At 34.6% G+C, this 27037-nt stretch overlaps 2 protein-coding genes across 12 annotated transcripts; one reads left to right on the top strand and one right to left on the bottom strand.

Annotated features, from left to right (window-relative positions):
* Positions 1-477: 477 nt before the first annotated feature.
* Positions 478-21342, top strand: LOC113516822 (E3 ubiquitin-protein ligase lubel). 3 transcript variants are annotated; one of them, XM_052902649.1, is made up of 21 exons: positions 478-724; positions 3738-4003; positions 5054-5202; positions 5796-5882; positions 6778-7113; positions 7636-7927; positions 8414-8917; positions 9026-9534; positions 10541-10675; positions 10992-11204; positions 11523-11879; positions 12276-12399; positions 12489-15319; positions 16040-16237; positions 16668-16895; positions 17692-17832; positions 18448-18599; positions 18891-19086; positions 19789-19931; positions 20366-20534; positions 21148-21342. In XM_052902649.1, the coding sequence occupies exons 2-21, from the start codon at positions 3739-3741 to the stop codon at positions 21175-21177; spliced, it is 7059 nt and encodes a 2352-aa protein (XP_052758609.1). In that variant the 5' UTR covers positions 478-724; position 3738; the 3' UTR covers positions 21178-21342. The 3 variants fall into 3 exon arrangements, with proteins under 3 accessions (XP_052758609.1, XP_052758611.1, XP_052758610.1); XM_052902651.1 differs by lacking the exon at positions 20366-20534 and adding an exon at positions 20569-20731; XM_052902650.1 differs by having other exon boundaries at positions 12492-15319.
* Positions 21343-21844: 502 nt separating this feature from the next.
* LOC113516940 (pre-mRNA-splicing factor CWC25 homolog) lies at positions 21845-26198 on the bottom strand. 9 transcript variants are annotated; one of them, XM_052902654.1, is made up of 5 exons: positions 26059-26198; positions 25605-25766; positions 25241-25447; positions 24038-24325; positions 21845-22838 (listed from the first exon to the last, which is right to left on the bottom strand). In XM_052902654.1, exons 2-5 carry the CDS (start codon positions 25620-25622, stop codon positions 22014-22016), a joined length of 1338 nt encoding a protein of 445 aa, XP_052758614.1. In that variant the 5' UTR covers positions 25623-25766; positions 26059-26198; the 3' UTR covers positions 21845-22013. The 9 variants fall into 9 exon arrangements, with proteins under 9 accessions (XP_052758614.1, XP_026757248.2, XP_031763619.2 ...); XM_026901447.3 differs by having other exon boundaries at positions 25961-26121; XM_031907759.2 differs by having other exon boundaries at positions 25605-25763; positions 25965-26120.
* Between the last annotated feature and the right edge of the window lie 839 nt (positions 26199-27037).

The raw sequence follows: 27037 nt of genomic DNA on the forward strand, positions 1-27037 counted from the left end.
TCTTCTCACTACTTGTAATCTTACTACTTACTAATAAAAAAACGATAACTGTACATGGAAGATATTTAAGAAAAACTGATTATATCTTAATGAGAGCAGTAGAAACTAATACAATAATTTTCAAAAATTTCGTCTGTCTGTCTGCGTGTTTGTTCCTGCATGACGTAAAAATTACTGCAGCAAACTGGATGCAATTTTCAATTGTATTACTGAAGATATAACTTAAAGTCTGGTGTATGTTTTACCTTAATACAATTTTAAGTAGTGATCTATTTCATTGGTTTTCCTACTTCTGAAATCCACGCGTACTAAGTAGCGGGTGAAGGCTCATACTAAATGTAAAATCAATATCTATCCAGTATTCGTATAACAATTTCGCAAGGTGTTTGACTTGGGCAAGAGGGCACAAAGATGAGTGCGGAAATAGCAGATGCGGCGTAATTTTAGTAGAATCGGGGCAACTCGGCCGCGGACCGAAATAGAGGTGCCGGCGCACGCGTCTTCCCGCTGTCAATTTCGTCCGGATTAGGCGCACGATTAGCTCCCGTGCGGAGAGCACGGCGAAGTGTATATCCACGTCAAAAGAACCCTTTTGACCACCCCGCGAGTGAAGTGTTCCTCAAAATGGTGTGCGGTTGCATAATACGTCTGCAGTTATGTGTGTGACTCAGCACTCTTAAATTACTTAGTGACATTTCCACATCTAGTATAACAGCACACTCAAGTATGTATCTACAGTTACATTATGTTCTTTCTAATATGTGTCTATATTATTAATTTATCTCGAAATTTTTTTTAATAAGGAGTTTTAATACGCATATTTAAAAAATATTTTTAGAAAAATCTAACTTTAATAAATAATCATAATATACCCGCTTGAATAAAGCGAATAATTAATTTCATTTCCTGTATATTTCTAAAAAGATATTTTATACTTTGATTGTATCAATAATAAAGTATACTGTTCATTTGCGAGTATAAACTCCTGATATTTTGGGATGCCTATGAGTGGCGGAATAAATGGGTCGTCGAGACGTCCACGATACGGCAACGCCCGCTCTATCCCGGTCACAGCTGCCATTTAAACACAATACTTTCAATAAACATTCAAAGAAGCCGTATATAAATTATTACTTATAGTCGATAGGTCAATCAATATAATTAATTAGGTAAATATATTGTTATCATTATTATATATTCAGGTACACTGTCACAAAACAAGTTTGGAATTCAGACACTCTTATACCTGGTTCTATATTCAAAGGAGTTTCTAATAAAAATGAAGTACTAAACAAAATAGGCACAACTAATGTTTATTTAACAATTACAATCTAAATATATTGTACTGAATATATATTATTAATTTCTGAACTTTTGAACAAGATGAGGCCTATTTTTGTCAAACCCAGGCTCGTGCACTTTAATTACGAATAAAAACGTTTGTATGAAATCTATATAACTACTTAATAAAATTTGAATAGAATCATTGTAAATACTTGCACAATACTTTTAATATTAATTTATTTTATTGTGTTGATACTTCTGGGTGGTAGGTAACTTAGAATCATTTTCCGAAACAATTTAATTGATTTAAGGGCAGTGTCGGGTCCTAAATAACTATTTATTCTGAAGTCCGATCAGTGATAGTTTTGCACTAAAATGAAAATAAAAAATAATAAAAATATTAAAAAGTACTGACAGAAGCTTAATTGTCATAGACAATTTCTTGAGTATTATAACTAAAATAACCGCCAGGTAAACACTTAGATATTACTTACATACTTATTTTTTAACCTTCGTGGCGTAACAGATACGTTAATTTTCGTAAATAAAATCCCGGATTCATCTCCTGGTGGAGCCAATTGTGGAACCAAACTTTACTAAATTGACTCAGATCTAGCTCTTTAAAGTTGTACTTCAGATGTTCGTTGTTTGATTCTTTATAATACAAGGTGTATAGCATCAGAACCAGGCGGTTGGTGTATTTGTATGGTATATTACTATTGTTACTATTTAGGTATTGATACTTCAGATATATCTAAGATTAATTATTAATCAAAATGGTATTAAATCACTACTTGTTAACATAGTTATAATATAGAAAATAAATGATTAACCTATGCTCTGTAATAACGTAATAATAATAAATACTAACTGTAATAGTAGTTACGTATATTTGTCAAATATTAACCATACCTATATAACCTAGTATCTGCTCAAAATACCCACAACAAGGATCATATTATGATCTAAAAGTGCAAAGTAGTAAACTAATTTGTTTTGTTAATGTTTTTTTAAATCACCAGCGAATTATTCGAAACTTAAATCGACTCACGATGTTGTTAATCTCGGCTATCATTATTGCTACAATGATGACAAAGGTACTACTGATAAAATGACCACAATCAGTGACCCTCATTTCCGAATAAAATTCTGGAAAAATCCTAATTCAGAGTTTCGCTAGCAAAATTGGTCTCTACTCGCAGTGTTTCTAATTTTTCTCCTGCCTAATTTCTCTTCCCTCGGGACAATCGTTTCAAACATTTACCGTGTTTTCGTTACACAATAGTTTTTCGTCTATAAGAAACTCTTTCAAAGATAAGTCCTCCCTTGCTAACAAGTTGTTAAACTAATCGTCGCATGTATTGTTTAAGTGCAATATATATATATATATATATATATATATATATATATATATATATATATATATATATATATATATATATATATATATATAAAACTCTTTGAGACGTCTCCAAAACTTTCTTCCTATCAAAACAAAGATCAATATAAGTCACACACTCCTACCAATTCTTGATTATGCAGATGTTTGTTTTCTTGATGCCACTGTTGAACTTCAGAACAAGCTAGAACATCTCTAAATCTCGGTATTCGTTTTATATTTGGATTACATAAATTCTCCCATGTTTCTCACTACAGAAAACAGTTACAATGGCTTCCTTTTCAGCTCCGACTTAATCTACACATACTCTCTTTTCTTTATAATATCCTGCATAATCCCATTGCACCAAAATATCTTCGTGAGCGGTTTAACTTTCTGTATTCGGCGGAAAGCAATACTAGGACTCTTAATCGTTCTTTATTGCGAACTCCGATTCATTCTGATCAAGCATATTCAGACTTTTTTGTTGTGGCTGCAATTAGATTATGGAACACACTTTCTCATGAAATTAGAAATTGTCCAAGCATTGGGATGTTCAAATCGAGCCTGAAGAATTATTACCTCTGAAGAATTATCATCACAATGCTGATGTACGTACTTATTATATTTGTGTATTATATATAATATATATCTATCTATTTATATGTATTTACTTATATATATTTTTATTTATTTATTTATACCTATCGGTCTTTTCAATTATAAAGACATTTTATTTATTTATTTTTAACTAACATTTAGGTCGATTGGTACACGTATGACTGTAACTACTAATAAACTGTCAGTTTTCTCATATTGGGTTTTGCTGGAAGAAATCTCTTTTGGAGATAAGCTCGCCTTTGTGCACTATTATGTTTGCTTTTCCATTTCAATAACCTTCTGTGTACAATAAAGAATAAACTTTCTAAATTTCAAGTTCCATTATTTCTACTTCTAGTTCTCATTCATACATTAATAGTTCCCTTCTTTTTTTTACTATAAATATTAACTAAACATGATACAGATTTTTTCTTAGTCATAATTTCGTAATAATAAATATTGAATATTTGTCAAGGATGCTGAAAGGTCGCGGCCGTGACCCTCGGACCACCTTCACTATTCCGGGGCACAACGCAACGCGCCCTTCGACTCAGGCACACAACACGATGCGACCACCGGCTCAAGGACAGACACACGCTACACTGCGCCAGACTGTGCAGAATAACAGAGCGCCTTTGTCAAAACCAGAGCCAGAATATGAAGTTGTCGAGTTTCCAACCGAACAGTATGTGAACGCAAAGCTTCAGCCTCCGCCGCCACCGCCTCCGCGACCTCCCACAGGTAATTTATTTGCATACTAACGTGAACAATTTGTTGAAATGTCATATATTAATTATTGTATTTTTTTAAATTTCATAATTATTAATTTATCAAACATTTTAATGGACCATTTAAGACCATTTATAATTACAAACATAATTAAACTTTCAAAATGACAATATAACCTAACTAGGCTATAATATTTACCTCAAATAATTATACTAATTCCACTTTACATCCTTTTTTTCAACAAAAATATTTATGTAAATAAAAGACTTAAATGAGTTCTCAGTTTTCAACAAAATAACACGTTAAAAATTACCAAAAAATTCGTGAATAATATAAATTAATATGAGACCAACTCTGGAGTATCTAAACCTTATCTACTACAAAAAGAACTATTAATATATTTTTTTTTTTATGGCAAACAAGCTGACGGCCCACTGATGGAAAGTGGTAACCGTCGCCTATAAACGTACCCAAGCAAAAACTTTTGTACAAAGTCTCCCTCTGGTAAAATATAGGTTTAAACGAAAAAACCTGGGGTGCGAGTTCTTTTATGAAATGGACACCTAATAGTTATTATTATTGACACTGTTGTTTAGAATTTCAATACTTATACAATACAAAACAATAATTACAATATTTTGGAGGAAACAGTGAAAAATATCTAAGCACATTTAATTAACACACTAATACCTGCTATGTCGGTTTGAGAGCTTATTACAAACTTAAAAACTTGACAAATTTAAGGTTAGGATAATCGATAAGTGATGATGAAAAGGTAGATATGCCATCATGATAAATTTTAAAATTAACCATGATGGTTTCTAGGGGGAACCTCGTGGAGGTCGACTTGATAGGATACATTGCTAATAGTACGATTATTAGACACCATTACTAATAACCCCTTTCCCCCCTGCAGACAGGGTAGCTCTATTTAATCTGCAAAATTGTCAGATTCTAAGCGCTTTGTTAGTCATTTACCATCAGGTGAGCCGCATGCTCGTTTGCCCCATGTGTGTTATAAAAAAAATTAAGCACTCGTAAAAAGTCCTTTGCCTAACATAGGTCACCCGTTGGAAGCTGGTGCATCATGTGGACTGTGTGGGGGCGGCGGTGCACGTGTGAGATGCTCAGAGTGCGGCCGCCGAGCTCTCTGCGCCTCATGCGACGATATGTACCATCGCCATCCGAAACGAAGAAACCATCAGAGACAGGTGACGATACAAATTTCAACTAACCGCTAACGTGACCAACGTGCCTATGTGTTTTACAACAATTATTATAGTTGTAACAGCGGAAGGGGGAGGGGAAATGTGAGAGCACAATGGCTAACGACAATATCGTACTACTTATTTACGAGTACGGGTCGGTAGGGATAACGTAATTTATTTTGGCAACATTTCTACAATAGCAATATTAATTATATACTACGTAATTACCATTTATAATATTTTTAATATTATTTACAATGACTATGAACTTAATTATTCAGGTGCTAAAAATTTAATTTTTTTTAACTAATCCAGAAAGTTGAAAGTTTCTAATTTCCCTGTAATGTCATATAATAATAATTACTTTGCGCGCTATTTTCATATATTTTGAATCGATTTTTATGATTGATTTACAGTCTATTATATAATTTAATTCATCTTAATAGATACTGTATTAATTATGTCACGGTTAAAATTACTGTTTTTTTTTTTTTGAAGAAAATATCAAATTATAAACAGATTGACACATTATTCTAGGTCCATTCCATCTATAATATGATAATATAACAAAAAGCATTTTGAAAAATTCCATACAGGCTCTACCCACATCACAATTACTGGACGAAAGACCTCCACTACCTCCGAAAGGCACGCCACCTGTACCTCCACCACGACGACACAAGGTTTATTATTTCTTGTAATTGTTAAAAAAAAAACTATTTATAACAAGCATAATGAGATAAACGCTTAATATATCTATATTACTACTTCTTCACCATGGCGAGAAGGAACACTTAAAATAAAACTACAATATTAGGGTACTTTTTGTAATAGTATTTTTTTTTTGTGGGATGAAAATGGAATGGTAACTCTGCCTGCACTATTGATATACGCTGGCAAGGCACCAGTGAGGGATGATAGGTGAGAATGAAAGGTCAGTTAGCTCATCGTATTAAATTCTTCAATAATTAACCACTTTGGTTTCCAGGGGGAACCGCGTTGTGGTCGACCTGATAGGGTATATTGCTAGTAATGGAGCCCTAAATCCGTAAATTACTAACAATCCCTTACCCCCCGTAGTAGTATATTAGGCGCTACACCAAACTCCCTGGTCAAGAATAAGACTCGATATAAACAGTGGAACGTAATGGAAATTAATAACCTCATTGCTGGCAATATTATTATTGACAACCTCCCTGGTGCAGTGGTAGACAAGTTGATTTGCGTAAATGATGATCTGGGTTAGATTCCTGGTTAAACCAATTTAGATCTGAATTGCCTCAGGTGTGACTATTCTGGATTATGTTCCTACAAGCTAGCCGCCCGGTCTCTAATCGGTATTATAGTTTGATGACTAGGTAATTAATACGAATTTATTGCATACATACATACATACATATCTGTCACGCCTGTCTCCCATTAGGGTAGGAATTTATTGCACTTACAATAAATATATCCTTCAATCATAATTATTTATTAAACACCATAACTTTCGATATATATATCATTGATAGTTCTCAGTTATTTGTTGTTGTAATTAATACAAAACACAATTAGAATGTTGCATACATTTTCCAGATGAGTGGTGACAGAATGAGCGCAAGCCCCAGGCCCCCGGCAATGGACCAGCGTCGAGCCACTTTAGGACACCTATCAATGAATTCAAACCAAACCGCAACTTTACCACTTAACAATAATGTTCTTCATTCGCAACAAATACCTCCTCACCTTCAAGCCAAGCTGTCGCAACCGAACACGAGTCATCTCGGCAGTATGCCATATCTCGCCAGCCCGACCATGCAACACGCACAAGCGCCTGTCAATCAAATGCAGTCAAGCCCCGTGGACCATCATTCTACGGCGTGGGGGCGTCCTCGCGGATCGTTGCCTGGATTCAACATGCCTTCAAATATGGTAAAAAATTAAATGTAATGTTATATTTTTTATTTTCCCAAAGATGGTTGACGTCGGGCAGGCGACCGGTCGTAAAACTAAAAGCCAAATCTTTTTGTAATATGGATAAAAACATAACGCCGACTCCAAATAATAATTGGGATAAGGGTAGGAAGATGATGTTATATTTTTTATCTTGTTCTTATTATCTACTGCTTGACTCTTCTACAGACGCATATTGAAGGCGTCATTTTTAAAAGGAAGAGAGGAGGAGATTTTGCAGAAATTTATGACATAATCACATTGTCCTTTTATTAGACCATTTTTTATAACGATTGGGTATTTTAACAATATGCGAGAACTCAACAATCAAATAAATTAATAGGTATTGTACACTATTTTGTGTATTTGAAATTTATAGTATTAATAGTAATTTCTGATTTCTCTTCAAAAGCTTCCGTTTTTGTTAAAGGATACAAATTTTAAATCATTTTAAGTTTTTAGACAAAATTTTTATATAATTGACATTATCTATCACTACAGGCAATGACGTCAGAAGCATGGGAGAATGCAGAGACTCACGCTCCTCCAGGTCAGCCTTGGAGTCGGCCGTTGCGGCGGGGCGCGTCAGTACTAGAGCTGGGCGGCAGCGGCGCGCAGTGCGGCGGCTGCTCGCACTGCGCGCCGCTGCCGTGGCGATACGGCAGCTGCGCTAACCTCGAGCACCCGTGGATCGGCGGCTGGCCGCAGCCGCCTCCTTCTTGCTGTGTTCACCCACCCCAGCATCCCCATCTACACTCGTATACCCCACAAACTCCACAACCGTACCGCAGAGGTGAGTATTCAAGCAGCCTACTTGTAATATATCGTTTGAAAGAAAAAACAAGAACCCTGTCAGGTCGACATCCAAACGGTCCCGCTCAAAAACCATCGTGGTCATTTATTCATGATTAACAGGCCAATTGATTTAATTAAGTTAAACGTGATCAATTTCATATAAAGAATAAAAAAAATGTTTTCATACTTATTTCCTCTCAATTCCTTGGATAACTTTTTCAGTTTTATAAATCACTTATATTATCCTTGAAAATCATATTGTCATATACCCTTTCTTTTATAAGAATAAAAAATTCGGAATTATACCATAAAAATACATTATGATTACATTTTAATATATATAGAGCATAATTTTAGTTTTAAATTAAATTAATTAAAATAATCTCATTATTTTTAGAATCATTACTTATAGGTCAGTATCTAAGTAATCGAAGAGTGAATGTTTTATTTTTTTATACTAATATACCTACATATCAATTTTTAGGGGACAGCCGTACAATGTCTCGTGCTGCGTCACGAACTGGTTCCCGTGCAGCTTCCCCAGCAGTAAGTGTTCGATCACGCACTTCTCGCCGCACGAAACATCGTACTCCTTCTCCGCCGCCGCTACCGTCTAGCGATGCCGATTCAGAAAGCGAGAGTGATGGTGCTCCTGCTCCTACTCGAGTACCAGCCTCCATCCCTGCAGCCACGCCTCCCACCCAGGCTCCTACAACTCGAGCTGTCAGTCCTGTCAACCAACCCCAAGAACAAGACGAGGAAGAATCTATGGGCCCCGCACCGCCGCCTCCTAACACATCCTGGCAGTGTGAACACTGCACGTTCGTGAACGAGCCAGGCGTACGTGTCTGTGCAATTTGCTGCCGTACACCGACTGCTGCTCCTAAAGTCATTGATACTATGAACAGCAGTATAGCGCGATTAAAAGTTCAAGAGAAGAGCTCACCATCACCTGCGCGTTATATAGAAGAACCGCGAGAAAGACTAAGTTAGTATATCTTATATCATTATTATTAGACAATGTAACATTTTATAAATTATTTATACTTATATACTATATTCAACAAATGCATAACAATTTAATCCTATTTCTCAGATGGAGAGGGAACTAAAAATTTAAATAAAAAGGAGAAAGCTTCTACTGGATGTGGACCATCACCACCGCGGGAAGAAAAAACAAAAAACAAACCCACAAACAGGCTTATGACTCCTACGAGAGAAAACATTAATGATCATACAGAGTCACTAAATACAAGACTGGTTACATCATCACGTCAAGATTTACAAGATTCTGTCAAAGTAGCGTCTCCGTCTCGAGAAATCCCTACTATCAGAGCCTCTCCGTACCGGGAAAGTCAATCAAGGCAGCCTGAGATTCAAAAGCATAGTGTTTCGGTTGGTCCTTCCCCGCCACGTGATAATATATCAAAGCGAGAGTCGATTGATCCGTCATCGAATAATTCTAATAAAAGCAATTATAAAAAGTCCATTGCTACTTCCCCTCCGCGTGGTGCGATTCTTGAAAGTCATTCATCATCTTCATCCCTCCGAGCCAACGTATCAAATACCGGTACGTCTCCACCGCCGCAAAGTATCTCCACACAGGTAAAATATAACAAAGCTCTAGATTTATTTTATTAGAATGAAACTGCTTTGAAATCGCAAGAATTTACTGCTGGCTATTATACATATAATCAACTTCAGAACATAGCTATTGTAAATATATTTCTTAATAAGCATTTGAAGTGTTTAGTTACATACGCAGCTTTTAAAAGCTTTAGATAGATAGATACTTTTTATTGTTTCCTTCAAAAAATTACAATAGTAAACTTATTATAAATATAAACGGTTATAAGAAATAATCACAATGAGAAAACAATGGGCGACCTTATCATTAAAAGTGATCTCTTCCAGGCAAACTTTGGATGGAGAAGAGTAATTATAAACTTTATTAGCTTTCATAATTACTACTTGTCGTTAGTGTACCTAAAAATGCTTTGTTTACATTTAACTACTTATTCTATTGCGGTTTCAAATCAGTTTACAAATAAATACACAAATCAAGAGAATCCTATTAATGTGCCTAATTAATGCGAAAGTAATGGATGGATGGATGTTACTCTTTCAAGTAAAAACTACTCAAGGGAATTAAATGAAATTAGGTACACGGGTAAATTTACCCGTACCCATATCTAACTTAGCACGTAAGATATTCTATATAATAATTCATGTGAGCAGGGTCACAGGATACCGCTACTATAAGGATAAACGCCATTAGCTCTCGAATCTTTGTGAGGATGAATAGATACATAGATGTTATGTAAATGATACAACTTTTGTTTGTAAAAATATACTTAATCATTTTATATGTGCTTCGTAAGTTAGTTTATTTTTCATTTAAAAAAAAAAGACCATTTCTATTTGAAAATATCTATTAATTTATTCAAAGTCTCTGTAGCTCCTGTAGTAAGTATTGCAATAATGCATCAGCGTTAATATTTGGACAGGTCTTTAGTAGCTAATGAATATTGTACGTCCTGGTACCTATTTCTATTCAATAAAACTTATTAAAAATGCCACTTTATTAATAAGATCGTTACTTTTTTATTAGACTTATGAAGACCCAAGTTCATGGGAGCGCGCACCCTCCGCTTCACGGTCTCGCTCAAGACCCCGGAGACGATTCCGAGATGAAACTCGCCGGGAACGTTCACATAGTAGACACTCGATGTCCAGTGATACCCGAGTAAGTCAATAATCTAAACAACCGATCGATTTACTTGATTCAGTCCTATGTTCTTTTGAGTAAATCAATTTACGAGATAAACTCGCTTACTGAAAAGTTCAAATGGCCAAATATATATTTTTACGTTTAATAACTAAGTTTCTCCACACTATTTTATGTTACGTGGTCAAAATGCGAACTCTGCGCAGTGTAATAATAATAATAATAAACTCTTTATTGCGCACAGTAGAGATGTATACAAGCAGTGTAGTGTGGCTTGTAGTTCGCATTTGTAATAATTATAATATAAATATAATATAATTAAAATTATGAATAGGAGAGCGAACGGAGCGTCCGCACGAGCGGCGGTGGCGGTGGTGGAGGAGGAGGAGGAAGGTGGGAGTGGCGCGAGACTCGCGACAGCAGCCCCGGCGGCGACTGGAGTGACGGCGAGCGCCGCCGCGCCGGCACGCGCCTTACGCGCCGCGCCTCGCATCTAGACCTCCACAGGACGAGGCCGGCGCGTCGCTCCAGCTTCTACGGCTCGGAGGTAAAGAGCGCTACGATCACTGTATACCATAGAGTGAAATCCTAATTATTAGAATCTATTTGTGCCAAAGTTCAATGGAGATGTATATATATGGAAAAAATCTGTTAACAATATAATTTATTTTGGATAGCCTTACACCCGACAATCATTTAATAGTTATAAAGTAATAGGAATAGTACAAATTCCTACAACAAAAAAAATTATGCCATTATTTATAGAAAATTAAGTTTTCGTTTTCTCGACTTCTCTATATTATCTCTGGATTTTTATTTTTTAGTAATAGCTGATATTATATGAGTCTGTTTATCCTGCGAATAGGCGGCGTCACCGGAACCCTTGTCGTCTGGAAGAGCGATATCTCTAGAAGCGCTAGTGAGCGCTGGAGCTCGGCGAGAAACGGAACGGGGGCTCGAACTGGCGAGACTGATGAGCGAGGCGGAGAGGCTCGGGTTCAGTGCGGCGGAGGTGCATGCAGCGCTGGCGCAGAGCCCGGGCGCGCCGCTATCGTGGCTGCGCGAGCGCTGGCCCAGCCTGTGCGCCGGCGTGCGCGCGGCGGCGGCGCGCCTGGCGCCCGGTGCCGCCGTGTCCGAGCGGGAAGCACGCGCCGCGCTCGCGCGCCACCGCGGACACATGTGGCCCGCCGTCACCGACTGCGTCGAGAGGCATCGCCGCCAGGTAACCATAATCATAATCAATTCTATATGCACTGTTAATTATATCTAAATAGTGATTGGTTGAATATAGTTTAGGAAAACTTATAACAGAATTTGACAGATTTGTGTTCGGGGGTCGATATATATATTTTAGGATGATTGCATTGTAAATTGATGCACGACAAATTGAATGAAGTTTTGAGGATTATAATGATGATGATGACAATGATAATGATGATAATGACTATTATTTCACTGCATCGATAGAAAAACTCATTGCTGAGTCGAAACAATGTTAGTAAAAATATAATTAATTATCATCAATGGAATTGAATTCAATTATTCTTGTGTAGATCATATCATATTGGATTCAACTACTATTCGATACAAATGTCTTGATTGCGTAGCATTTTTCCAGACGGAGGCGGTAGCTGTAGGCGAGGAGCGAAGACTACGTGGTCATGTATGGGGCTCCCCAGTAGGCGCGGACGATGACGCTGCTCCACCCGCTGCTAGCCGTCAACACCAGCGCCGCCTGCGCGGTAATCACAACCGATCCACAGCCAAATAGAATTACATTAGCATCGCAGAATCACCATACCACGTCATAACATTCACATTTACATTTCAGCAGAAGATAGTTCAGATGAGTTTGAAGGACCAGGACCGACCGTATTTCAAGACGATGATTGGATGTATTTACCGCTAGACTCGAATATTAATCAATACGAAAATGGACAAAATCTAGAGATAGGGGACAAGACTTTCATAGAAAAGACTAACGATAAAACTGAAGACATAGCATTAAAATTAAAATCTCTTCTTTTGCAAGCCGGAGTTCCTTCTATTAATGAAAATTTGCTTTTAAAAGGACTCTTAGCCGATAACGCCATATATAATGAAAATGCTAATGTAATGGGAACTAAACCATATTCGATGGATTTGAGTCAGTCTGAAAATGATTTTATTGATGCTTATAATGCACTAACTAGGTTAAGTCCATTACCAAATAACTATAAACCACTAAGTACGGTAGACAATAAGAAAGAAATAAAAAAACAAAATGATGTAACGCAAAGTGTAAATGAATATTCTAAAAGTGAAAACATAATTCCAATTACTAATAATAATAAACTTGACCAAATCGATAACAATATTATTCAATCCGTATCGTCAAACAATAGCTATTTGCAAGTTTCTGTTAATAAAAAACAACAACAAACAGAAAATAAATTGAATGAAATAGTTTATCCGGATAAGCTAATAATAAATACTGAAGATGAACAAACGCTTAAAAAACAATATATATTGCATGAAGATAGTTCAACAAATAAAGAAGACATAAATCTAGTTGAAATGCCTGGACAAATTATAATTACTCCTGATAAAGTTGAAAACGCAAATGAAATTAATATTCAAACAAACAGTTTCAAAACCAAGGAAGATATAAATGTATCTTTAACAGATGTATTAGAAATTGCTCCAGAAAAAGCAGAAAATGACCAAATACAAGCTTCGACATCTTCTTCATATAGCATAGACAGTAATATTAATAACACTATACTAAATCCTTCGTTACTGTACAAGGAAATAGATGAGTTTTCACAAATTGCAAACAATATAAGTCAAAACAAAACAGACATAGCGAACATAAGAAATCACTCCGAAGAACAAAGCATAGAACATTTAATAAAAGAAGTAACTTCTGAATCAATTTCAGATGTGTCACGTTCCCCCGATAGAAAAAAAGACATAAAAACTAAGAACAGTACAAATGTTAATAATCAAGAAGAAGATAAATCCACAAATTTAAACGACATTGTAGACAATACACAAAAACTAATTCAACAAATGAAAGAAGAAATTAATTCAGATATATATTCTATTGAGGATGCTAATGTTTCCCAAAGTGAAAGAGACACTAGTACTAATGAATCCGATTTCTCTTCAGAACATGAATCAAGTTATAGTGATACAGGAGAAGAGACGGATAATTTAACTTCAGATGAAAATGTAGAGTCCAGTACTAACGATGGAGAGGAACAAATTACAGAAAGATGTACATCCGTAATAAACAGAACTAGCTCAGAAGACAATGAACAGTTTGAAGAAGCTATGGATCACATACAAGAACAAATAGAGGATTTTAAACATACAAATATTGAAATTTTAGATTCTATAGCACGTAGTTTACAGGAAGAACAAATAATTTCAGTAGAATTAAATAACCATGAACCTTTGATAGTGAAACGACAAGATCGAAATAATAATATATTTACAGCTGTACAAAGTTTTGAGGAAATTTATGAGCAACTAAATACCAATGAAGTTGCAAATATTTCTCCTAAATCAAAAGAAAGCGGTGATACAGTTAAATTGAATAAAAATAATTTAGAAAAATATGACATAAATATATCATTATATAAGCCTGTATCCGCAACAAAATTAATATTAATCGAACAAAAGGAACCTATATTAAATGCGATAGAAGAAAATATGGAGGAACCTTTAAGCTTAGAAGATAAAAATAAAAATTTTCGCAATAACGATGGTAAAGAACAAATATCAAATGACCAACTTCACGCAGATAGTATTCTCAGTACGAATAATATAGTAGAGTCAGAAGAAATTGTAACCGATGATAATACTACAAATATTTTAGTTAGACCCAATGATCGTTCAAGGACTACATCCTCTGAAAATGATAAATCTATCTCAAACATACATTTGGATAAAGAAGAAAATGAGTTCATAGAAAATAAAAATATAAATATATCCGAAAATAAAAATACTTCTGATAAAGTAATTGAAAAAAACAAGAGATCCAGAAATAACACATCAGAATTAATACCTGTAAATCATGAAAACGACAATAATGGCAATAAAAATATGACCACGTCTAAGTCTAATATACCTAAACTGATTAGGGTAGTACCAAAAAATAAGCATAAAGAGGACAAAACAGCTCCTAAAATTTTGCCATCTAAAGTTCCAGTGAGACGTAATTCTGTTAAACAGTATCCCGCTCCTGCACCGCCAAAGTCCCAATTTGGATCCATTCAAAGTGGGTTTGTTAAACAATTACAAACCAAGCTATTTAATGATAAATCGCCAAAGACTGATATAAATAATAAAAAAGGTGAAGGAAAAGCTACTTTCATATCAAATTCAATTAAAAAAAGACAGGCACCTTCAGCGCCCTCGAAGTCAGAAGAGAATAAACAATCACTTACACCAAATGCATCACCCTCGAAGGAGAAAAATAATCATTATTTTCGTGAAACTTGCCGCACGGAAGATGAATGGACGGAGAGTGACACTGAAGATTCCCAAATGCAAACTGCAAAACCCAGCGAAGAACTGCACCGGGCACCGACACCACCGCCACCGATTACCGTACGTCGAGTATCAGGCCAAATTATCGACTTGGCCACAGTTCGTCTCCCGGAAGGTTCACCTGAGGTAAGAACTATTTAATTACTCGAAACCTTTAGTAAAACTGATTCATTTATTGTAAAATTAGTTTCATCGTATATAATAATGCAAACAGATATTTTCTAAAAGTATACAGAATACATTGCATGAAAAATATGCAAAAATGAAAGATGTTTTAAACATTCTAAGATATTATAATTAAGAACCGTGGATGATGTGAGGGTCTCTAATTGCATACGTACTTACTGTGACTCTAACTGGTATTTTTTTTAATAGAAAATAACACTCAATTTCATTAACATGCAAGAATGCAGCATCACAACTGCCTGTTAATTTTGGAATTCTTTTTTATTTCATTTATCGTTCATTGATAATTATCTAATCATTTAAAATTTATCCAAGAATTATAATTAATATTTCTTTAAAAATAACGAGTATTATGCCGTGACAATATATTTTTAATCTTTAGTATTCCATATCAAATTCATAAAAAGAAACCTTTATAGTACGCTTTTAGCCATCCATGGGTGTGTCCTTCTATAACAACTCAGTATTTGCCATAATGTCATTAAAAATATTTTTTCATATATCGATCCTAGATACAATTGGGTCCTATTTTACTATTGTTACAAAGCTCTATAATAAACAATGCATGTACCATGAAAGAAAAATATCTTCTGCAAGTAGGTACTGGACATCTGACACATACACATATCCTTAATATAGCTGAATTATTGATGTTTTTAGAGACAAGCTCGCATGCTGTTAGCTGAAGGTGCTGCAGAGAACTGGGATCAGGCGCATCTAGCAGTAGATCTAGTGTCGCGTGGAGTGGACCCTCCGGCTGCATTACTTGCTGCGCTAGAATGCGCCGATTTGACATCTGCTTTGGCTTATTTAAATCAAGAGTGTGAGCTGTGTGCTTCACGACTTCCGGAACATGAAGTAAGAAATATCGCTAACAAATTACAGTAAACCTAATTAAATTTAACGCCTGTAAATAAATGTAGAAGCTAATAACTCGACTTAAGAAAAAGGATGACAATTCAACTGTGTTTTTGTCTGTAGGTTATACGTACGTCTTCATCCATTATCGTGCACAAATTTTGATAAATCTTTCTTTTTTAATTAAATAAGTTTACTCCTGTGCATGTCATTAAATTATGTAGAGATTGAAATGAAATTATTTTATTATCTTATCAGGTAAATACATGTACATAAGTTAAACTGTAAGTATTATTTGAAACTACATCATACCTACGTCGCAAAAATGGGACACTTTTAATTCTACGTTGCATGAATAAACAGATCCACCAAAAAATTTTCACCTATTATTTGTATAAATAACTGTAAATCCTTTTTTCTAATCTAACAGATGGTTACAATGCTTCGTTGCACTCACCGCTGCTGCCGCGAGTGCGCGAAACTATACTTCACTGTGCAAATAACAGAGAGAAGTATAGCCGACTGTGTATGTCCGTACTGCAAAGTGCCGGAGTTGGAAAGCCTCCCTGAAGATTCGTGGCTCGAGTATTTCGCGCATCTAGACATACTATTAAAAACATTACTGGAGTCGGACGTACATGAATTATTCCAACGCAAGGTTAGAAGATAACTAAATTTACATTAGTTCTCAGGAATGGCAACAAATGGAAGGTATCATGAGCGAAATAGTATACTTTGTTATGACCATGATACCGTTTATGTCTATAGGCGACAGATACCACTTTCCATCAGGTGGACCGTCGTAAAAATATTGTTAACAAGATAGCGGGTATTGCACCAATATAATACACATGAAAACTTTTGAAAATATTACCGATAAGCCGTTTTTCGTATTTTTGCTCACGGGAATCACTACATAATCCAATAGGATTATATAGTGATTCCCGTGTCGTGATTATGTAGAGTCACTACATAATTCAATAAGATTCCATTGTTAACAACACTTTTATTTTCCCCCTCTTCACTTCGGGCACAGGTATTATTGTACTATACCTTCGAATATCCCGTCGCTCGTATCAAATAGCAAGGACAGGACACTTAGTTCGACTAAGCGTACCAAACTAAGAAAAAGTCCTATCCTATGTTAAGCTTAGATATCCAAGTACCAACTTCCATTCAAAATTGTCTAACCGATTAAGCGTGATTGAGACAAACACGCTTTTAACAAACATACAAACATCCATATATAAACTTTCTAAACCTTTATAAACTTTCACATTCATAATTTTGGTAGGATGATAAGATGTTTTTAAACACATTTTCAATAACTTCATGAAATAGGTATATAATTCCTATATAATAGCGTAAAGTTCCTATTATAAGAATTCCTATAATGTTAAATATGCAAATACAAGTTTTCAGTGTATTTTAAATACAGTTTGCTTACTTTTTAGTTACGAGATAGAACTTTAGCAAGAGATCCAAACTTCAGGTGGTGTATGGAATGTTCCTCCGGTTTCTTTGTTCACCCGAAGCAGAAGAAATTGCGATGCCCCGAATGTAGATCGGTGAGCTGCGCTACTTGCAGAAAACCGGTAAGATTGCAATATAATTTTATTAATTATTAAAAAGTTTATCACATCTCATGTCATGACGTCATCGATGCTCTTGTAGTAGTAGCATCACTCGTGGTTTTAGGCAATGAAAAATTCTAAACAGGTTACAACAAAATAACTATTACATACGTAGGTACGTAATACTTATTCTACTTCAAAATAATCTACATTGACATTGCTTTGATATATTGGTATGTTATTTAATAAAGACTAATGGTAAATTTAGTAAGACTCTTCTAAGATATATGCCTACCTCTGTCTTACGTATTTCTACAGTAAAGCAGTAATGTACAAGTTGTTGTATTTCGATTTAAACAGATTTGGTGCAATCTCTATCACACAAGGCATAACACTTGTGACTTACAGGAGTGGCTATTCATGATAGGTGCCGAAAGCAACACAGTGTGTATTCTATGTAGACCATGATGTTGTCTATGGGTATAAACTATCGCCTATACACAGATATAAATAATAAATGATTACTACTTTCCATTAGGTGTACTTGTTTGTTGTGCCTTACCTTGTTATATCTTGTTTGTTATTATGGTTTAGATGAAACTCAAAACAAAAAGTAATATTTATAAAACATTTTAGTGGTCATCAAATCACGATGGATTGACCTGTGAACAATACGCCAAATGGTTGGAAGACAACGACCCCGAATTATCAATATCAGCTGTACAACAGCATTTACGAGAAAATGGTCTAGAGTGTCCTCGATGTCATTTTAAATATTCTCTATCCAGGTATAAAAGCTTAATTATATACGTATAATTAATTGTTCTTGAACATAGCTCTACAAATAACGTCAAGGCTAATAAAACATTAAAATTCCTGCAAAATTTGTAAGAAAACAATTTCTCCTTTGTCTATTTTATTATTATAGTCCATAATATTGCAAGAACTTTCAATCCACATCTTTGATGGTGCCTATCGACCAAATATCTGGAAGTATCATATAATAAAAGAATAGATACACGATAGGTATTTTAATGAATATGCACAAAATTATACCATTTTTTCAATATTTTTTTCAGAGGAGGGTGCATGCACTTCACATGCACGCAATGCAAATATGAATTTTGTTATGGATGTGGGAAACCTTTCACCATGGGCGCACAATGTGGTCTTAGTGAATATTGCGCGAAATTAGGACTACATTCGCACCATCCACGTAACTGTCTCTTCTATCTTCGTGATAAAGAGCCGCATGAATTGCAAACACTTTTACAGGTAATATACCTACTACATGAGCGTAACACTGTGTTAGGTTGACTGGAAGAAATCTCTTTTAGAGATAAATTCGCCTTTGCTAACATTGTTATTAACTTCTTATTATTACAGTAAAAATAACATGTTTTGGTGCAATAAAGAATATATATGTGTCTGCTACCAAAACAGTTATTAATAGAAAAAATAATTAGGTAGTTCAAAATCGCGCAAAACGACTAAACTATTGGCTAACCTAACTTGTAATGCAAAATTGTTTTAATTTTTTTAATTATTTACTACAATCAAAATAAATTTTTATTTTGATTTATATATATATATATATATTATGAGTATTTTATTATTATTACTTGTAAGTATATTTTTATTTATATTGTTTATACTGCTTTTAAATGTATTTTACCCCCTTTTTTTCTTTCTTTTTCATTCTTATTATTATGCTTTCGTCAGACACAATTTGAATTATTCCTCTCCATCCTAAGGTTACCTGGAAGAGATCGCTATTAAGCGATAAGGCCGGCCATTGTTGCCTCTTTATCTTGCTTTATGTAATTAAATATTCATTTTGTTCATACACATAATGTTAGTCTTTATAATTTGTATCATTCTTTGAAAGGAACAATAAAGAGTTTTCATTCAGTCATCTAATGTCCAGTGCTCACTTATAGCCTTAGGGACGACTATCGCATTCCATCTACTTTGCAGATGAATAACGTAACATTTGAAACGGAAGCACCAGAGGGCAGCACCAATCGTTGCCCAATACAACTGCAGCGCGAAACACCTACTGGACTTGTGGATGGCATTTGCGGGAATGATGTGCCGCCCTTACACGGTGGATTATGCAAGTATGTACCTTCCCGAAACTGTTAGGTTTAACATAGTACATAAAAGCTTCAACAAACAATCTACTTAGTTCTGAATGTCTTACTAAAACTGATATACCTACTATATTTAAGCAACGTTACACACATTATCCCAATTTTAAACTTATTGTGTCTAACTCATGCTGTTCAACTTTTCTTGTTGCATTAGTTTGTAAACTTCCGTTAACAAAAACTATAACTTCTTACTTAATAATTTATTATCATATATTTCAAAAATAATTTCTAATATATTTCCTAAAATGATAAATTATAATTATTTTAATGGAAAGTGTGTATTTATTCCACTAAATCAAATGCAAAGTCAACGTTCGTAATTTTGATGTGCGAATATGGCGGTAAGCTTGACAATGGTACAAAGAGCGGGCGCGGCGGTGAGTGGGGCATGTACTTTGCAGAAACCATTACCTGGAGTACCTGAGCCGAGTAGTTCGCGCGCGGGGCATCGACCCGCTGCCACTGCTGGGGGTCGACGACCTCGAGACACTAGTACGGCGCGCGGCGCTACGCCTGCCGCCGCGGCCCTACGGCTCCTTAGAGGGGCTCTACAAGCGCGCGCTCATAGAGGTGCGTACGTGGACTGCAGCGCGTGTTGTTGCAGGGCGCACTACGTGGAGTACCTGGCGGGGCTGGCGCGCACGCTCGACCCCATCCCCATCATGGACGTGAGCGAGCTCGTGGCGGAACTGCGCCGCCGAGCGCTGCCGCTGCCCGAGCGCGGTCCCTGGGACACCGACCCCATATACGCCGGGATGTGTGCCGAGGTACCCCACACGCTAACCAAACGATCATCTCAACCGTTCCAACGTCTACTACTAAATACAGATCTGCCCTACATATGACGACTAAGTGAGATCCAGAATCACATATATTCATCGTCTCCTTTAAAAATAACGGATGTTGCGTACTTAAAAAAAAAAAATTGCCTGGGTCGACCTCTATGTGTTCCTAAGTTGTTAAACACAAAATTCAAGAACAGCTGGACCGATGCCACATTTTTTTTCTTGTCAAATATTCTTCAAGTCCTAGAAAGATTCTTATGAAGAGTAAAAATGGATACATAAAATACCGATAACTATTAGTCCCTCTGTGGTCCATATTATAAGAAATAAATAATAAAAAATTAAATTTTTAAATTTTTATTTATACAAATTTTACATACTATAAAATTATTTTACAGATTGTAAGAGAAAAAATACCATTGGATTGACGATACGATTATCATTTCGACCGGACAATGAAGATTCCAGTGATATAATGTTGTTTCTAGGGATTACGGTCGCCTTCATGTTTTTAGTAACTCTCAATATTATGTGTTTCAAGGCTTCTATATAATTATTATACTTATTAACACAATAAAAATATTTAAAATCGAGTACAGTTTATTATTATTATTATTATTACTTATCCTTAAATATTGCTAACACTAAAGATAAATTATTATTTCAAATTGTTACTTGGACCACTACAAGATAACAACAATATTAAACATAGCCGTATTTTACTTCCTTTTAGCATTTTTATTTCAGTCTTAACTTCTAAACGCACCTTTAGAAATTACGGTACATAATCAACCTTGTTATAAAACTATTTATTTCACATAATTTTCTTATACTAATAGCATTGTACAAATTTTACTGAAATTTTAACAGGACAAAATCGGATTGGCTAGTGTTATATAAAAATATGGTGCAAATGGGTAAAATCTATTTAGTAATTTGATGTACACGCGCTTATATAGTTCCTTCCGCGCCCCTCGCCCTGCGCTCCGCCTACTATTTTAGCACGGCCTAGGCCAGCAACAATCTGTCAAAGTTCATTTTTTATTTTAAAAAGCCCTTATTTACAATGTCATTTTAACTCAATAAACAACTATGTCAAGTTTGTATCAAACTTCTTTTTATTTCACATAATTTTCTTATACTAATAGCATTGTACAAATTTTACTGAAATTTTAACAGGACAAAATCGGATTGGCTAGTGTTATATAAAAATATGGTGCAAATGGGTAAAATCATAACCACAATACAGGTGTAGCGGTACAATTTACCTTCGAGCGAAATGTTCGTCCATATGCCGACGATCGCGTTGAATGTAATGCCTGTTGGAGTGGATTCTGGTTTCGAGCGAGTCGGGCAAACTACGCGCCTCAGGAGCGGCGTGCGGGCGGCGCGGCGGCTGCTCGGCGGCGGCGGCGGCGGCGGCGGCGCGCTGCGCGGCCACGCGGCGCCCGCGCTGCACCTCGCGCTCGGCCCCCGCTGCCGCCATGGTTGCCAGTCTAGCCGCTTTCTCTTCCTCGCTCATTATTTGTTTTCGTTTTTTATCATCCAAGCCTCTTCCCCTCCTGTCGGGTGAAACCACCTTAGCGTCCCTTCTATAACGCTCTTCACCGGAATCATGACGAACATTAGATTTATTCCTACTATGTTGTTCTGTTTTCTCTGAACTTATGTTATCTCTTGTCTTTTGTTTCTTAATTTTAATCTCATTATCAAGTGAGTCACTCCTCCTTTTCCTGGACTCGTTTCCAACATATGTCTCTGGTTTATTATTACTTTTCTTAATTTTTTCTTTAGTTTTTGATTTACTCTTCTTATCAGCTTCAGATTCTGAATCATCCTTATATTTATGCTTTTTTTTCTTAATTTTAGATTTCTTTATTTTCTTTATATGTTTTTTCTTCTTTTTTTTCGATCTTGACTTATCTTCATCTGAAGATGACTCGGAGGTAGAACTGTCCGAAGCAAGGAGTGTAGATATATTGACATTTCTGTCTCCAACCAAAGCACTGAGTTTGGCTGCGAGGATATTGTCCAAGTCTTTTTCTTTCTTTTTAGGTTTTTTCTTCTCTTTGCTTTCTTTCCTTTGATCCTGTAAAATGGTGAATAATATATTGATTAATATTTGAACAAAATTGCATTTTAGATATTAGTGTACAATCATTATCATTAATTAAAACAACTGTAAATAGAATTACTACACAAATTTAACAAATATTTATACACATTATAGCAGTATTAGTCACTCCTGTCAAACAGGGGGGAAAGGAATTGTTAGTAATGGAGACTGAGAATCCCATTGTTAGCAATATACCCAATCAGGTCAACCTCTTCGCGGTTCTCCCTGGAAACTATCATGGTTAATTCCTGATGACTTCATCATGATGGGCTAACTGGCCTGTTTTCATTCTCATCTATCACTCTTTACTGGTGCTCCGCCAGCATATCCCGTTAGCGCAGGCGGGGTTACCATACCATTTTCACCCATCAAAAACTCCTATCAAACACTTACTCAATATCTAAAACGGAATGAATGAAATTAAAAAAAAAAATATTAAAATACACATAATCCCAATCTTATTCATATACATGCCAATATAATTGAACCATTCAGTAATCCGTTACTAAAGTTAAATCCAATCCATTAATATTAAAGAAAATTAAAATATTTTCTAACAATAACCAATTTTAATTAAATCTTCATAATTTATACACCTGCTTTACTCATATTTGGACCAACAAGCAACTGTGCTTTCATGGATGTGTAGTTTTAGCTGTTCTTGTCCACTAATGTATATAAGCCTTCGCCATTAAACTGTATTGATCCTATGCAAACTTCTGTCACTGATTCCTTGCAACATAATTCACATTGTGTGCTTCATCTAGTGGTGATATATCTTACAATCTATCTACTTATATGGAATCAACACGCAAGAACCTTTCTTCCCCATCAGTTTCCAGCTCTTCAAGCTAAAGACAGAGCCTGTTTGCACTACAACTTTTTTATCCTTTGGGCTATTTGGCCACTTTAGTTCTTCTGCAGATATCCTCATTTCACTATCACTTCTTTACTATCTATCATGGCATATGTCAGTGTATAGATATATACTGAGATTGTAATATCTGTGATAAATTCATATATAGAGACATAAATAACATTACACTAGATATAAACAACAGTTACCACTTTCCATCACATTCAACTTATTGTTCCAAAACATATAAACAAATAATATTTTCAATAAGTTAGTAGAGATAGTTAGTAGTAGTTAATAATAAGTAGTTTTATACCTGTTCTTTTCTCAACAACTCTGTGAGACGACGCCGTTGCAATGGATTATTTAAAAGGGCGGCACGGGCAGCTCGTTCTCGTTCTTTCACAAGTAGTAGGGGATCTTCTCGAATTTTACGTGCTAAATCTACTTGAGTATCTCCAGCAGCAGATAACATGCTGGATCCAACAACTCTGCGTGCCACGGCTGGAATAACATCCTGATCTGACTTATCAGGTTGATCATAATTTTTTTCTATAGATTTCCCAAGAAGGTAATCCTCTTGTTGTGCTTTTTTATCAGGTTTCTGTAACAGATACAGCATATATTGGATTACAATTCTGAATTTCAGAAAATTTAAATTGACGATCCTCTATCCACACATTTTATTGTAATCCAATCAGCTATTTAAACATCATGTAACAAAGCTTACACTACATTCATCATATTAGTCAGATTTTATTATATGAATAAACATATTGATTATATAGTAGAATATTGATAACTCTAAAAATATTAACAATTTTGAGTTAATAACATTTTAACTTAATTAGTTTGAGATTCTAATAACTAAAATTCTACTTATTATTATTGACTATTAAAAATCTATTGAGAAAAACAGAATTTCTAAGAATATTTTTTGAGTTGTAAATTCATACTTTAATTATGATGTTAAAGTTAACAAGTTAAAAGTTTAAGTTAAAGTTAAGTTAAGAGTTAACAATTACAGGATTAAAAAATTATTTCACTGCTATATGTTCCAGGAAAGTTAAAAATAATATTTATTTCCTCCTGCTAATATCCAAAATAGGCATTTCAAATCATTTAAACTTTATAAATTAAACAAAATATATCTCACTCTGGCATAATAAAAGTACATATTTACACTTTATAGAATTTTAAAAAGCAGACAAAAATGAAGTTAGTAAATTATGTTTTATTTTGTACTAATACTCAGCTGTAGTTTTACACAGCTTTTTTAAATAAAATACAACCCATGTTACTCACTACCCGATATACCTAGTAGCTTTCTATAGGTAAAATAACTTTTAAAATTCATTTATAAATAATGGAGTTGTGAAGTAATATATAAAACATACCACCAAATTGAGAAACTTCTTTTTTTAAAGTTGGTTGAAAATAATAACATAGGACCAACTTGTGAATCACTACTCTAAAGTAAAATAATTCATAAAATTATGAAAAAATAAGAATAACACACATCATACATCCAATGTAGCCGATTATCAGAGGCTGTTGCACCAGAGCTAAGTCTGGCCAGACTATTAAGTTCTTCACGGTCTCTCTCTTCAGCACGTTCACGTTGCAAATCCTGTATATGTCGTTTTTCTTCTGCTGCCAGTTGCTCTGCCTTCCAAACGCGTTCCTGATTCTTCATTGTATTTGGATGCCATGATTTCTTCGTATTCTACAAAATAGAAGCAATAAATGTAAAGTCTCAGTAAGTAATTATGTATCATATACAGTTATACATTAAATCAGTTATATTACATTTATACAAATGTATTTAAAAGTATTAAAGAACAGAAACAATCAATTGTATTTCATAAATACAAAATACTAACCAAATCTCCACCTCCCATATTTATTTGTTATAAATAACGGTCTGCCAAGTGAAGCAACTACTGTCAAAACCCCCCTTATGGGGGAGGCCTATGTTCAGCAGTAGACAGTTAACGGCTATTACAATAATGAAGATGATGATGATGGTCTTTTTGACGAATCTGCTGAAAAAGAAAATCATATTTTCACATAAACAATTATTTCAGTCTGTAAAGTGTACTTACATCTATGTAATACAAAAGTAAACACCTTTGCCCAATAAAGGGATAACAAAATTATTGTAAGTAAAAATAGTTCAGCTGTCTTTAATGACATACATTTGAATGTAAAATTTGTTATATTTAATTATATCAACTACCTACTGAACTCGTTTCTGTTGGTTTTACCGCTACTTATTTTATTAGATACAATAAAAATGTAAAATATGAGAAGTTAAAAATAAAACTAAATATTTACTTTATCAAAAATTATAAACACAAATTAGCGACACTATGTCTACAGATTAGAGAGACTATGCCCACAGATTAGAAAGATTATGTCAAAATATAGATAAAAATTTCTTATAGAGTTTTTGGACAAAATTTTTGATTCTGTATATTAGTGATTTGACATTTCAAAAAGAACATAAGTGAATAATTGAAGCGACAAAAATTTAAAAAAACATTAGAATAATAAAATTCCAGACAATTTATCATATTGAAGACTAGGCAGCATGGTCTCCGACCTTAGCCTGTTCCACAACGGAACAAACGTATTTAAAAAAAAGAGAAAACATTAGAGCTGTGTTATATGTAATTATCGTTCTAACTATCAATAATAGTGTTGGCCTACTATATCGATATTTCTGAATTCTAGACTTGGAATTAAAAATAATAAATTTATATTTGGACATTTTTAACTAATAAAATTATAGAAAACATAAATAAACCTTTATTTTATTGATTTATTTATTTATTTTTACATTACCTCATCCAGAAAATCATCAGTACCATAACATATATAAAAAAGGAAAAATACACATAAATAAATTTAATTTGTAAATTTCTACACTCAAACACCTTGTAGTCATTTTTTTTTTCTTACCAAGTATATGTCATTCTCGCTACTTTTTGATGCTTCCACGTAATTAATTATTGATAAATAGTAAGAACCATTGTAAAAACAACACTAAGGCATTTTAGTGATTTTCTAAAAGTTTAGAAAATTACATTAGCAATATTCTTTTTTTATAAAGATATACTGTTTTTTTTTATTTTCACAAAGGGCCCATTATTGCCCATTATTAACAAAGTGGTGACGAGACAAAACATTGAAAAGGAACAGTAAAGATTTTGGTATTAGTAATAGTTATAGTTTGATATTATTATAAAAAATAAAGTAAGCTTACTACTTACTTATTGTAACTTCAATTCTATATAAATTCAGAACTGTTACA

Source organism: Galleria mellonella, unplaced genomic scaffold (genome assembly GCF_026898425.1).
Source record: "Galleria mellonella isolate WM207_F2 unplaced genomic scaffold, CSIRO_AGI_GalMel_v1 utg93, whole genome shotgun sequence".
Lineage (NCBI taxonomy): Eukaryota > Metazoa > Arthropoda > Insecta > Lepidoptera > Pyralidae > Galleria > Galleria mellonella.

Bases quoted from the DNA above. Each gene is read 5' to 3' on its own strand.
- LOC113516822 (XM_052902649.1), top strand. From the start codon at position 3,739: ATGCTGAAAGGTCGCGGCCGTGACCCTCGGACCACCTTCACTATTCCG. The intron at 15,320-16,039 runs GTAAGAACTATT...TGATGTTTTTAG, and splicing joins TCCCGGAAGGTTCACCTGAG to AGACAAGCTCGCATGCTGTT. The intron at 19,087-19,788 runs GTAATATACCTA...TCTACTTTGCAG, and splicing joins AATTGCAAACACTTTTACAG to ATGAATAACGTAACATTTGA.
- LOC113516940 (XM_052902654.1), bottom strand. The intron at 24,326-25,240 runs GTGTGTTATTCT...TATCTGTTACAG, and splicing joins GGCTACATTGGATGTATGAT to AAACCTGATAAAAAAGCACA. The intron at 22,839-24,037 runs GTATAAAACTAC...ACCATTTTACAG, and splicing joins AGTTGTTGAGAAAAGAACAG to GATCAAAGGAAAGAAAGCAA.